The sequence below is a fragment of the Podarcis melisellensis genome, assembly GCF_964234715.1.
Source record: "Podarcis melisellensis genome assembly, chromosome: 9".
NCBI lineage: Eukaryota > Metazoa > Chordata > Lepidosauria > Squamata > Lacertidae > Podarcis > Podarcis melisellensis.
In genome coordinates, this window is record NC_138541.1 from 74,748,179 (window position 1) to 74,761,090 (window position 12,912).

Genomic DNA, 12,912 nt, shown 5'->3' on the forward strand with positions numbered 1-12,912 from the left:
TGCCTCGCGCACCCCCCCCCCAAAGCTCCTAAATAAAATGAGCGCTTGAAAATAATGAAATAATGACAGGAATCGCCACATCGCACACATTTATTCTCAAACTGAGGGTTAATTTTGTCGTTGCGTTTTAGTTTTGAAAAACTGCACAAAACTACTCGGAAGAGAAGTGCCTAGTCAGCAGGTTAAGCCAAGGCCCAGTCTCCTCCAGCCTCCTCGTCTCGCAATGGCCGGGCAGAGGGACGTGGGAAGCCATAAGCAGACACGGGGTGCAGCCACCAGGGTCTCCTGCGTCTCCCAGAAACCGGCATTGAAAGGCACCAAGGGCAGCGAAGGCAGAACCACTGTGGCTAGTGGCCCAACAGCCTTGTCCTTCTTAAAGCCATCCAAGTTGGTGGCCATTGCTTCGTCTCATGAGAGCAAATGCCAGTTTTATGAGCCATTGATCAGCCTTAACAACAGTCCACTTTATTGAATGATCCCAAGTTCTAGTACGTGCAACAGGAAATATTTCTCTGTCCGCTTTCTCCATAACAGTGTTACCGGGAAAATCCAAGGGCTCCCTTGTACAAAAAGTAAAGACACCAACCAGAGTAAATTGAAGCAAATCAGCAGCCTGTAGGCTTGGTCTTTATTGAAGAAAGACTGTTGCGACAGGGTGTTCCCCTCAATTGCAGGTGAGAGGAAAGACCAAGAAGAATAGTGTGCAAGGTCTTATAAAAACTTTTGAAATTCCCATCCTGTAAGTCAAGCCCACCCCCCAGAAACATCAGGCATACATTACAGAAAGGAGGGGTTGAGGGAGGGGTGGTGGTGGTAACCTGAGTGTCCTGTCACCTGGCTGGTTCCTCCCTTCCCCCCTCCCCCTGAGTCACTTCCAGGAGACAAAGGGGAGTTTGCAGTTTCCTGCCCCCAGAGGGAAGATCTGATCATTTCCCTCTGTTTCAGTCCATGCTGAATCCATTCCCATATGCAAGTTCTTTGCGATCTTGATTGTCTTCTGTCTGGGATCATCAGGGTTGGCATAACAACTGGGCAGGGCTCCTGTGGATGTGCTGGGATGGTGAAGGGATTATGGCTGACCAGAACCAAGCCACCCCCTTTTGATAGTCCTTGTCATATGGAATAAAATAAAAATGGAACAGTGCAAATCCCATGTATGGTTGATTTTTCTATGAATTTATAACAGAAGTGTGGCGTATGTAGTGTGTGAGTGTGAGTGTGTGTGAAGTTTGTACAAACTGGATGATGGGGGTGGTGGTTTCCTGCTACAACAGGAGCCATAACATAACCCACTTGCGCACAATTGGCATGCATGCAACCCCTGACGCACCACAAGTGGGACGGAGCAGGCTTACATGCATCCTGATGTGCACAGTGCCTCAGAACCATAGCTGTCAACGTCTCCCTTTTTTAAAGGGAAATTCCCTTATTCTGAATAGGATTCCTCGCAAGAAAAGGGAAATGTTGACAGCTATGCTCAAAACTCAACCCCTGCATAAAAGGGGCCTGTAAAGTATCGTGCACGCTTCTTACCTTTCATCTAAATTAAAAATCTACAAATGTTGCAACCTTTCCTCAAAGGGCAGTTGCACCATCCCCTTGGTCGTCTTGGGAGTTTTCCCCACTCTACAATATTATTTTTGAGGTAAAACAGTGTGGTCACACCATAGAGTTCAGCATTTAGGACAGTTGATTTTATTTTCAATCCCATTCCTAAAGATTCCTAGCATGGAATTTGTTTTTTTCACATTTGCCACATCCTGGGCCAACATCTTCAAGCTATCAACACTTTGGAGTACATGCCTGGGCAGCGTGTCTGGAGGCCCTGGGCTTCCCAAGCAACAAGACCCCCCTCTTCACCTCACTGATGTGGTCCAAAGGAAAGAAAGAGCAATATGTTTGGAACCAGTTTGGCTGAAGTCGTTGGAAGGAGGTGTACATGGTGCCACCCAACTGCCTTAGGGACTCCACTCCAGATTTGTGTAGGATTTACTCCCTAGCCTTTTCTTCTCCAGAAGATGTCCCACAAGTCAGCGAGTACAGAGTTTTCCTCAGTGTTTACTCCCAAAGCCTTTCCCACTATTAAGTGTAGCTGCAAGGCATCAGGGGTTTAGGATCAAAATCTTCCTTCTCTTAAAGCTACTCACTACAATCTCATTATTCATGGTCAGTCACTGTCAGTTCTGTTCAGCACATATATGTGCATTTAGGGGTGTGTGTTTTGGGGGGGGAAGGGTTCCCTCTCAGTGCATCACTTTACACTTGCTTGTGTTGAACCGTGTTTGCCATTTTACTGCCCATTCAATTTGGAGAAATCCTTTGGGGCTTCTACCTGTTTTTGGTATTGTAGACCTGATAGCTTCACTGCTCGCCTGTAACTTTTGATCCTTTATGAACAATGAGCGAAAGGCAGAGAGAAGGCGAGGCAGCAAGCAGGGTGCTCCTTGCAAGGGCTAGTTCCCCGGGGGAGGCGAGCCCCTTGGGTGGCAGGTTTCCCAGGGGCAGTCGATCGCGACGTCGGTCTTTCTTCCCCCCTCCCCCTATTCCTGATTCCTTCTTCGCTGGCGGGGAGGAGGAGGAGGTGGCGCCCGTTTGGGGCTCGACCCAGCTGCCCTGCCGCCCCGTCGGGCTCTCCGGCCGCCTCCCTGCGGCTCGCCTCCGCCCCGCCTGCTCCCACTCGCAGCAGTGACCCAATAAAGCTATTTTGAAAGTGACCCCCGCAGCAGCTCAGCCCAGCCGGCAGCAGCTGTCGGAAATCATGACTGAAGATGACGGATTCCGCGGTGGTGGTGGAGGGCCCGCTCAAGTGGAGGGACGGCAAAAAGGTGTCGGGCGCCAAGCTCCCCCGGCCTGCGCTGTCTGCCTGGGGGCTGGGGGGGGGTCGGGCTGGGGGGCTCGGGGGGCTGCCGGAGGGGCTGGGCGCGGGAGAGGGGCGAGGGAAAGCGCGCCGCCACCAACGCCTTGTCTCTCTTTCTGTCTCCGCAGTGGAAGAACCGATGGGCGGTGCTGCGCAAACCTTCGCCGGTGGCGGGTGAGTCCGGGAGGGAGGGGGAGCGGGGGGGGGGACGGACGGGACAAAGGGGCTTTTCGCTCTTGGCTTTCCCCCCTTCGCAATGAGACGCGCGAGAGGGTTCCCCGGGAGAGCCAGGGGACGCCGTGCGCCTTTGGAGAGGCGCCCGGAGAAGAAGGGAAGGAGGCGGGGAGCGCCCCTCGCCCCCCTCGCTGCCCTTGCCCGCCTCGCGGCTCTTCCTTTCCCCTTCCTGTTCTGGTGGCCGGAGGGCGCGCTAATTATAGAAAGAGGATATGGAAGGGGCCTGGAAGCCTGCGCGGACCAGTTGATCCTCCTCTATCAAAGCAAATCTTGGATTCAGTTTCGAACCATTTCTATATTAAGAAGGCCAGGCTGCGGGCCGGGTCCTCTCAGTCTGCTGGTGTATATTAAACACAAGCTGCGGGGCATAATATAAATAAATAAACACAGCGTAATATAAGATTTATCCCGCTCCTAGTTGTTTTTTTCCTGATGAAACCGTCTACAGTATAGGCTGGCTGCCTTTCAAAAGACCCACAGCTTTCAATTAACTAATTCCACTTGCATTCTTTTCTAGCTAGTTACACGCTGCCTCCTTTTGTCTCTGTTCCTCAGCCTTTCCTCCCCAGTGACAATTGCCTCTTCTCTATTCCCACACCATTCTTCCCATAAGAAATGGCTGTGATAATGAATGGATAGGCAGAGCTTTCTTTTTAATGCATGTAATATATTGGGCTTTTGAAGCATTATATATATTAAAATTAACTTATATCGGATTGAAATTCATGCTGTAATAAATACTGAAATACACTTGCCTCCCCCTGTTGGTAATATTGCATGGACATGTAAAATGTACAGTTTCAAGAAAAGTTCATAATTCTTGAGAAATATTTTATTTATTGCCTTAAATTAATCTTACTCACGTTGAATGGCTAACAAAAAATTAAACAAACTTTCTTAGGTAAGTTACAGGTAGGTAGCTGTGTTGGTCTGCCATAGTTGAAACATAAACAAAAGAATTCCTTCCAGTAGCGCCTTAGACAAAAGCTCATACCAATAACAAACTTAGTTGGTCTCTAAGCTGCTACTGGAAGGAATTTTGTTTGTATGTTTGTTTCTTAGGTAAAACATGTTATTCCAGCAACCTCTTTGGAGACCTCTCAGAATAATTTACATTTTTGGAACAATAGGTATCATAAGTGGAATTTTACATCACATTGCTTTTATCTGCTCTTTGATTATATATATATATGAGAGAGACATTTTTGTATGTGTTGTAACATTTTTAAAAAATGCATCAAGAGCTTTATGTCACATAAAAAGTGTGTGCCAATAGGTTCTCAATATTAAAAATAAAAAGTAAAAGTGGAGGAAAGCACCCCCCCCCAAAAAGGCTTGTAACTGATCTTCATGGTTACCCTGTTCTAGTAAGGTGGACATGCTCTAGACATTTCAGAGTTATCCTCCCACCCTTGTTGCATCACAATGAGATAAGGCTGGCTTGAACTTTGACGCCTCTGCTGGAGAGGAGCTCCCAGTCTCCAGAATTGCCCTGCCTTACATCTTAAAATGCGGGTGGCACTGTGGGTAAAAGCCTCAAGACGCGGGTGGCACTGTGGGTAAAAGCCTCAGCGCCTAGGACTTGCCGATCGAAAGGTTGGCGGTTCGAATCCCCGCGGCGGGGTGTGCTCCCGTTGCTCGGTCCCAGCGCCTGCCAACCTAGCAGTTCGAAAGCACCTCCGGGTGCAAGTAGATAAATAGGGACCGCTTACTAGCGGGAAGGTAAATGGCGTTCTATGTGCTGTGCTGGCTCACCAGATGCAGCTTCGTCACACTGGCCATGTGACCCGGAAGTGTCTGCAGACAGCGCTGGCTCCCGGCCTCTAGAGTGAGATGAGCGCACAACCGTAAAGTCTGTCAGGACTGGCCCGTACGGGCAGGGGTACCTTTACCTTTACATCTCAAAAGCAGGATCTGTGCTCTTCTTTTTATGCTCTCTTTTATTTTAATGACACATCTTCAACAAGGGCTTAGGTTTTTTTCTTTAAAAAAGTATGATGCAGGTGAAGATAGGTGAGCTCTATGGGGGCTGAGTCTTTTCTGCCATCGTTTCTGGCTTGTGATGGGGAGGGAGAAGCAGAGTCTAGATTAGCCAGATGCTACATCGTTTTGCGGCAATTCTTGTACTTCTCCCCACCCTGCCATTTCTTCAAAGGAATCAGTTGGGGCTTGCTTTTCTTTGGGGAGCACTTGGCAGACAAGAATGGAGAGGGCATGCTTGAGCTGCCTGCTTCTTTCCTAAACTACATGATTGCAGGGAGGCACTTTCCTTGGCCTTTTCTGCTGGTCTAGGACAGCAGGGAAGTGGAGGCAGCATGATGAACTTGAAATACACCTGCCCCTTTCTCTATCCTGTTACACCATCCCCTCAAGTTCAAGTGGACTGGGCAGAGAGGAACAACTGGGCAGAGGGGGCACCAGAGTTTGAGACGGATATTGACAAGCTGGAACATGTGCAGTGGAGGGCGACCAAGATGATCAAGCGTCTGGAAACCGAGCCTTAAGATGAATGGTTAAAGGAGTTGGGTGTGTTTCGCCTGGGAAACGGGAAAATGAGAGGAGATATGATAGCCTGCTTCAGATATTTGAAGGACTGTCAATCATATGGAAGATGGAGTGAGCTTGTTTGCTCCTGCTCCAGAGAGTAGGACCAAACCCAAAGAATCCAAATTACAAGAAAGGAGAGTCCAACTAAACATCTGGAAGAACTTTCTGATAGGCTATCTCAGAAAGTGGTGGAGTATCCCTCACTGGAGGTTTTTGAACAGAGGTTGGATCTGTCAGGGGTTATTTGCAAGGGTTGGACTAGATGATCCTTGGGGGTCCCTTACAACTCTGTGATTCTATCAAAAGGAGGTACAATTCCTCATAGCCTTTCTGTTTTTACTCCCATTTTTCTCTCCTGCCTTTGCTGCCTTCTCAGGGCTCGGCAAGCATAATAGGCAATAGACACCTGCGAAGTTGCAGCCCCTTGCCCTTGGGCTTTCCTCCATTTGACTTCACCATTGGCTTATCTTCAGGAGTGACAAACTACACTTTCCCCTCTTCTCAGTGACACGGGTAGGATGCGGTACCCTTGGGTACAACGCAGTGGTGGAGGCCTCAAAGGGTTTGCCTTATAGGGGAAACCTCAAAGGATTCGCATATGAAAATGCACTGACTTGGTTTTAAATAAGAGTTTTGAGGCCCAAGTGACTAAGCAACTTTAGTCCCACTTACCTGAAAATAAGTCCTAATGAATTCAGTCGGACTTACTTCTGAGTAGACATGAATAGGATTGTGCTGTAACTCAGCATTTGCTAGGGTGGAAACAGGAGCTGCTTCTTCCATATTTGTTACTTAATACCACAAATCTCACAGCAAGATCTATGGCAGCCAATGGTCCTTTAGCAGCTCCATCACTCAGATGTGGATCCCATCTTCCAGTTGGTAGCCCCTTTTTTCTCAGGAGTGAAGCTCTTTGGTAGTTCCTTAAAGAAGGTCCTCATGGTGACTAATGAAAAGAAGAAAGCCTTGGCTAAGAAGACGAAAAGGCTACACAGTGCCAGTCCTCTCAGGTCTTCAGTCAACACTAAAGACTCAGAGAGACTACCAACCACAAGTCTAAGTGACAACATCACAAGACTTTGAGCATTTAATTGTTTAAATGCTAAATTGCTTATTTTATTATACTATCTATAAACCATGTGTCAGGTGCGGGTGGTGGTTGCTCGTGAGTAACCAGGCAGGACTCCGACCTTTTACAGGTTTTATTGGTGCAAACTATTTACAGTGCAGAACCACAAAGTTCATGTCCGTCTTAGTCACTTGCAGATTCCAGGAGTGGCCCCTTCTGGTTTCTCTCCCAACATAAGAACTTAGACACCCTGAATCTCTGCCTCCCCTCTTTACGTTTCACCCCTCTGCATAAGCTGGGCGACGGAAACGTTATGTGTGCCTCCTGGCCATCTGGGCTAGGTGAGGCGCTTGGGCTCTCAACAGCATCTTCAAGCCCTCCCTTTGCTTGGCTGCCCCCTTCCCTCTCTTCTCCGCTGGAGGTGTGGCTTTCCCCACTGCTGGACGAGGAGCTGCTCCTCAGAAGCATCGGAGGCTCTCTGTATCCCCCTGCCTCCCTCCCCTCTTCCGATGGCAGTCCCCTGATACCATGATAAGAACGTTGGAAAAAAGCAGCCTGTGCATTTAAAATATGGAAATAAATAATTATTCTCATTCTAGTGCTTTGGTAGTAGCATGTGAAATGAGGGTGATTTCTTTCCTGCTTTCTTCAGAACAGTCACAGTGACAGAGCTGGGAAGAGATATAGACAATATATGTTTATTTTCTGAATAGCTAACAAAAGATAGCATTAGGATAACAACATAGATTTTGTTTTAACCCATAAATTCATGTTGATAATCTTGCGGAGTGGTGGAATTATTTTTTCCACAAGGTGAGATGGCTTTGCAGAACATGGCAATGTTTGCACACCTGAATTAGCGTAGTACCTGTAATTATTCCTTTTGTATCTGATAAGTGCTTATATATGGTGCTTTATCATCTATAGTATCTGATTAGGAAATGTTTCAGGAAATGAGTCCTGGTTAATACTAAGGATAAATTCTGATCAGCATGAGAATAAATGTTGCAATGCATCCATACTTTGTACAGTATTTGATCACAGGCTTCCATCTTTCAGATTGCTTGCTTATGCTTATATACAAGGAAAGATCTGAACGACTGAAGGGGCTGAAGGAGAGGAACAGCGTGACTTTGGAAGACATCTGTGGCCTGGATCCTGGGCTTTGTTATGAGGGTCTGAATCACACTCTTGCCATCATCTGTTTGAGTCAAGTTGTTATGCTGGGCTTTGAAAACAAGGAAACCATGCATGCCTGGGATCTGCGCATTCGCTACAGTTTAGGTGAAGGTAATGTTTGCTTCTTTTAAACATATGGTTCATTTGGTTAAAGCAAAAATACTGTGTACAGGAATGTGCTCAGTGGCGTAGCGTGGGGGGTGCAGGGGGGGCCGGCCGCACCGGGCGCAACATCTGGGGGTTAGGGTTAGGAGGCGCAAATCCACGGGTTAGGGGGCGCAAATTACTTGCCTTGCCCCGGGTGCTGACAACCCACGCTACGCCACTGAATGTGCTTTTGGTGCATAAGGGAATTTCTGAAGTACTTTGTGATATACCAGTAGCTTTGAGACCAGAGAGAAAAGAAAAAACATTAACAATTTTACTAGCCTATGTGCAAACCTAAACAACTGTTTGGCTCCCATGGGCTTTATAAACCTAGCATCAGTGACCATTTATACATATCAGCAAATTCATTCATGCACCTCTGTTTTTGTGAAGGTGAATAACATGGAGTTATCTCATAGCTCTGAGCCATCCCACATTGGTCCAGAAGTATTGTGAGTCCATAATGCTTCAGAGATTACACAACTCTTGCTTTGTGTGTTGGTTGAATCATGCTTCCCCTTATCCTATTTTATTTTTGTTTTTTTACATTGATATTGTTAACATATGATGGTTCCCTGCTCCTTGGTTGCCTTCTACAATTAGTTTGGCTACTTGTCCCTCTTTTCTTTTGCTTTTTATAGCATCTCTCAGGACAGAAATTGGGAACTTGAGGTTCTCCAGATGTTATTGCAGTAGAAATCGCATCATTGGTTGGGGCTGATGGGAGTTGGAGTGCGACAACATCTGGAGAAATGGAGGACCAGAGTTTCCCCAATCCTGTCTTAGGGTCTGTTGTCGTGACCACTTCATCCTTAGCTGTCATGTAAAAAAGTCAGTCTCATGAAGCTTGATGGTCTCAGCATTTTACGCACCATTGCGAATCCACCTGAATATGAGTGCTGGTATGCAGGAGCTTGAAGCTGGCACACTAGAAAGCTGCATTATAAGGAAAAAATGGGGTTCTTAACCAATATCTCCACCCATTGATGCTTAATTCCCACTCCCTACTTCTCCCATGCAGATGCCCCCTAGGTCATTTCAACCATCTGTGACTCTAAGACTGGAAGTAGGCTTAGGTAAGGGGAAAGCTGCAGGAGGAGTGTTGCTTCACTCTCTCTGGCTGGTTTATTTCTCCCCTGCAAGTGTCCCTGTACCACTGAGATGATAACTCACAAGATGGACTTCACTTGATGGAGAGTAGATTTTCTGAATAGTTGTGACTCGAGTACAGTGGTACCTCGGGTTACATACGCTTCAGGTTACATACGCTTTAGGTTACAGACTCCGCTAACCCAGAAATAGTGCTTCAGGTTAAGAACTTTGCTTCAGGATGAGAACAGAAATTGTGCTCCAGCGGTGCGGCAGCAGCAGGAGGCCCCATTAGCTAAAGTGGTGCTTCAGGTTAAGAACAATTTCAGGTTAAGTACAGACCTCCGGAACGAATTAAGTACTTAACGCGGGGTACCACTGTATAAGTGAGAGTGTGGTGTAGTGGTTAAGAGTGGTGGACTCGTAATGTGGGGAACCGGGTTCACGTCCCCGCTCCTCCACCTGCAGCTGCTGGGTGACCTTGGGCCAGTCACGCTTCTCTGAAGTCTCTCAGCCCCACTCACCTCACAGGGTGTTTGTTGTGGGGGAGGAAGGGAAAGGAGAATGTTAGCCGCTTGGAGACTCCTTCAGGTAGTGATAAAGCAGGATATCCAAACTACTACTACTACTACTACTACTACTACTACTACTCTTCTTCTTCTTCTTCTTCTTCTTCTTCTTCTTCTTCTTCTTCTTCTTCTTCTTCTTCTTCTTCTTCTTCTTCTTTCTCTCTCCCCCTTCACATCTTGTTAAAATGCAGCCTTCTCTTTGTTGCCATTAAATTAATGTCTTTTTCTGTGAAATATGAAAAAGATTGTTTCAGTACAGTGGTACCTCGGGTTAAGTACTTAATTTGTTCCGGAGGTCCGTTCTTAACCTGAAACTGTTCTTAACCTGAAGCACCACTTTAGCTAATGGGGCCTCCTGCTGCCGCCGCGCCGCCAGAGCATGATTTCTGTTCTCATCCTGAAGCAAAGTTCTTAACCCGAGGTACTATTTCTGGGTTAGCGGAGTCTGTAACCTGAAGCGTATGTAACCCGAGGTAGTTGGAAGTTCTTTGTTTTCCCTGTGAGCCATCAGAGTAAATGAGTTGCTCTTAAAATATTCAGCCCTTTGCTGTTATATATTTAAATATATATTTAAAATATATTTAAATATAGAATTAAATATAGAATTAAAATAAAATTGTAATGAAATTACAGGAAAAGAGGTTACCACCACCAAGTTTTATTTTATGTCTTGTAGCCTTTGCTAAACGTCATTATATGAACATGGATTAGCATGAACATTTTTATGTTAGTGGCAATGAAACCAGTCTTCGTGCGCATTTGACTGTTTAATTATTTTTGGCAAAATGATTCAATTAATCCCTTGTACTTTCATTTCCCCCTCCTTCTGATAGTTCACAGGTTTCATGTTGTGGTAGCACCTGGAACTAAACTGGAGAGTGGTCCAGCAACTCTCCACTTTTGCAATGATATCCTAGTACTAGCAAAAGATAACCCACCCTCTATCATGGGACAATGGAAACTCTCAGATCTGCGACGCTACGGAGCTGTTCCTAATGGATTTGTCTTTGAAGGAGGAACTCGGTGTGGTTTCTGTGAGTATTCTGCACTTAAATTTTGATTAGCTTTTTGAATATAGAAAATTGTAGAATGATAGCATCTCATCAGTTAGGGATCTGTATGTAAGAATAAATATATTAAAAATATTAGGGCTGCATATAAAGTGGCAAAATGGTCCTAAAATATAATGTTCTGTCTGTGAACAACTATGGGGCTGTGAAACTGTGTGGATGTGCATTTTTCTCAGAAAGGGGAGGTTTATTTGCACAGCTTGACATATCCCACCCCATTCTGAGCTTTTAGTCACATTGGTTAGCTGTGCCCCTTTGATAATGAATGTATTAGCAACATCCCCAATTTCTACACATTTTCAGCTGATATGTGGAGGGGCCACATGCATTTATCTAGGGATGGATGGATCAGTCTATCTGTGTCAGTTTTGTAAGTACATTTTGATGCAATTTTGGCATCTATTTTTAGCGGAGAGCTACAGTGCAAAATCTGGGGAATTTCAAAAGCCAAATGATAGCTGCATTCCAATCTTCGTATTAGATGAGCCACTTCACTCAACATACAGATCACATTAAATCATTGCATCAGTATGGATGCAGAACCCCTTCACATGCTGGCTGCACACACAGGGGAAGGAGCCCACACAGCCCCACAACACTCTTCACTTTGTCTTTCAATGTGGGACCGAGTTTGTCTGAACCTTCCTCGGGGATGTTTGTGAACATTGGGCTGAAACTGGCATCTTTGCTTCAGGTGCCTCCACTTTTCCACTGAGAGGAAGGGCTGAAAGCACCTAGTGCTCAGACAGATTTAGGGTCCTAAACGTCTTCCTCAAACTCCCCTTTGTACCCCATAAAGGTAAAGGTAAAGAACCCCTGACAGCTAAGTCCAGTCACAAACGGACTCTGGGGTTGTGGCGCTCATCTTGTTTTACTGACCAAGGGAGCCGATGTTTGTCCGCAGACAGTTTTTCCAGGTCATGTGGCCAGCATGGCAAACCAGAGCAGTGCACGGAAACGCCGTTTACCTGCTCGCCAGAGCGGTATCTATTTATCTACTTGCATTTGATGTGCTTTTGAACTGCTAGGTTGGGACTGAGGAGCAGGAGCAGGAGCTAGGAGCAGGGACCGAGCAACGGGAGCTCACCCCGTCACGGGGATTCAAACCACTGATCTTCTACTTACGTAAAAACACCAGGCAGGCCCTACAAATAACCCAGAAATGCATTTTAAATAAAAGCACACATTCTACTCATGTAAAAACACACTGATTCCCAGACCGTCCACAGGCCGCATTGAGAAGGCGATTGGGCCGGATTCGGCCCCTGGGCCTTAGTTTGCCTCCCCATGTTCTAACACTTGGGTTGTGTCAATAATTTTTGCAGACCAGAACGGTCTTCAGGATTATTTTGTCTTGCATAGCTAGCCCTAAAGGATTTTTAATGTTGACCCAGTGATAGGAGAATGTCTTCAGTTGTCATTAAGCAAATACAACACACTGTCCAAATTGGACATGAGCTGAGGGAGGATAGGAATGTGTCTTGGATACGTGCTTTCTCTTCCAAGAACTGGAAAAACATTATTCTGTCAAATAATGTAGGGCATTCATAGGGCATTGTAGACATCAATAAATTAAAGGTAAACTGAATTTTTGTGAGGTTTGATTTTTGTGTTGAAATATGAATATTGAAATATGAATATGGATGAACCTTTCACTACAGCTAAGCAAATCTCTCTCTCCCTCTCCCACACACACACACACACACACACACAATCAAAATAGTGTTCTGCTATTTTCCCATTTTTGATGTTAATCACAGTTCAAACAGACCTATGCAAATGCCCCCCCCCAACTGAATGTTTAGGCACCAGGGAATTTTGTAGTCCCTTTGGGAGCAAGGGAACTGTGCATTCTCAAAAATTGTCAGAATAAGCTTGGAGAATCTCCTTTATACACTTTCTGAAAGCCTTCCATCTTCCTTGTAGAGAAATAATGATTTGACTCAAAATTGTGAAATTTACCCAGTTAATTTCAATTGCCTCTCCAGCTTTGTTTAACTTTGATTCAGTGATTGATTTTGCTGATTTATTAGCATACTCATAAACTGTTGAGTCTATTTTTAAATAAAGCATATTTTGGGTTTTGCAAGGTAATTTTTTAAAAGAAAGAAATGGTTTTTTTCAAAGGGATGTTTTTTAAAAAAGAAATTT

The 12,912-nt window shown here is 45.6% G+C and overlaps 1 protein-coding gene across 2 annotated transcripts in view; it reads left to right on the top strand.

The window, feature by feature from the left end:
- Nucleotides 1-2,654: 2,654 nt before the first annotated feature.
- DOK7 (docking protein 7) overlaps nt 2,655-12,912 on the top strand; it is a 31,004-nt gene continuing 20,746 nt past the window's right edge. For both annotated transcript variants that reach the window (XM_081925623.1, XM_081925624.1), the window contains exons 1-4: nt 2,655-2,825; nt 2,986-3,031; nt 7,767-7,997; nt 10,525-10,725. In XM_081925623.1, the coding sequence (XP_081781749.1) occupies nt 2,769-2,825; nt 2,986-3,031; nt 7,767-7,997; nt 10,525-10,725 (535 nt within the window). In that variant the 5' untranslated portion in view covers nt 2,655-2,768. The remainder of the gene's footprint in view (nt 2,826-2,985; nt 3,032-7,766; nt 7,998-10,524; nt 10,726-12,912) is intronic.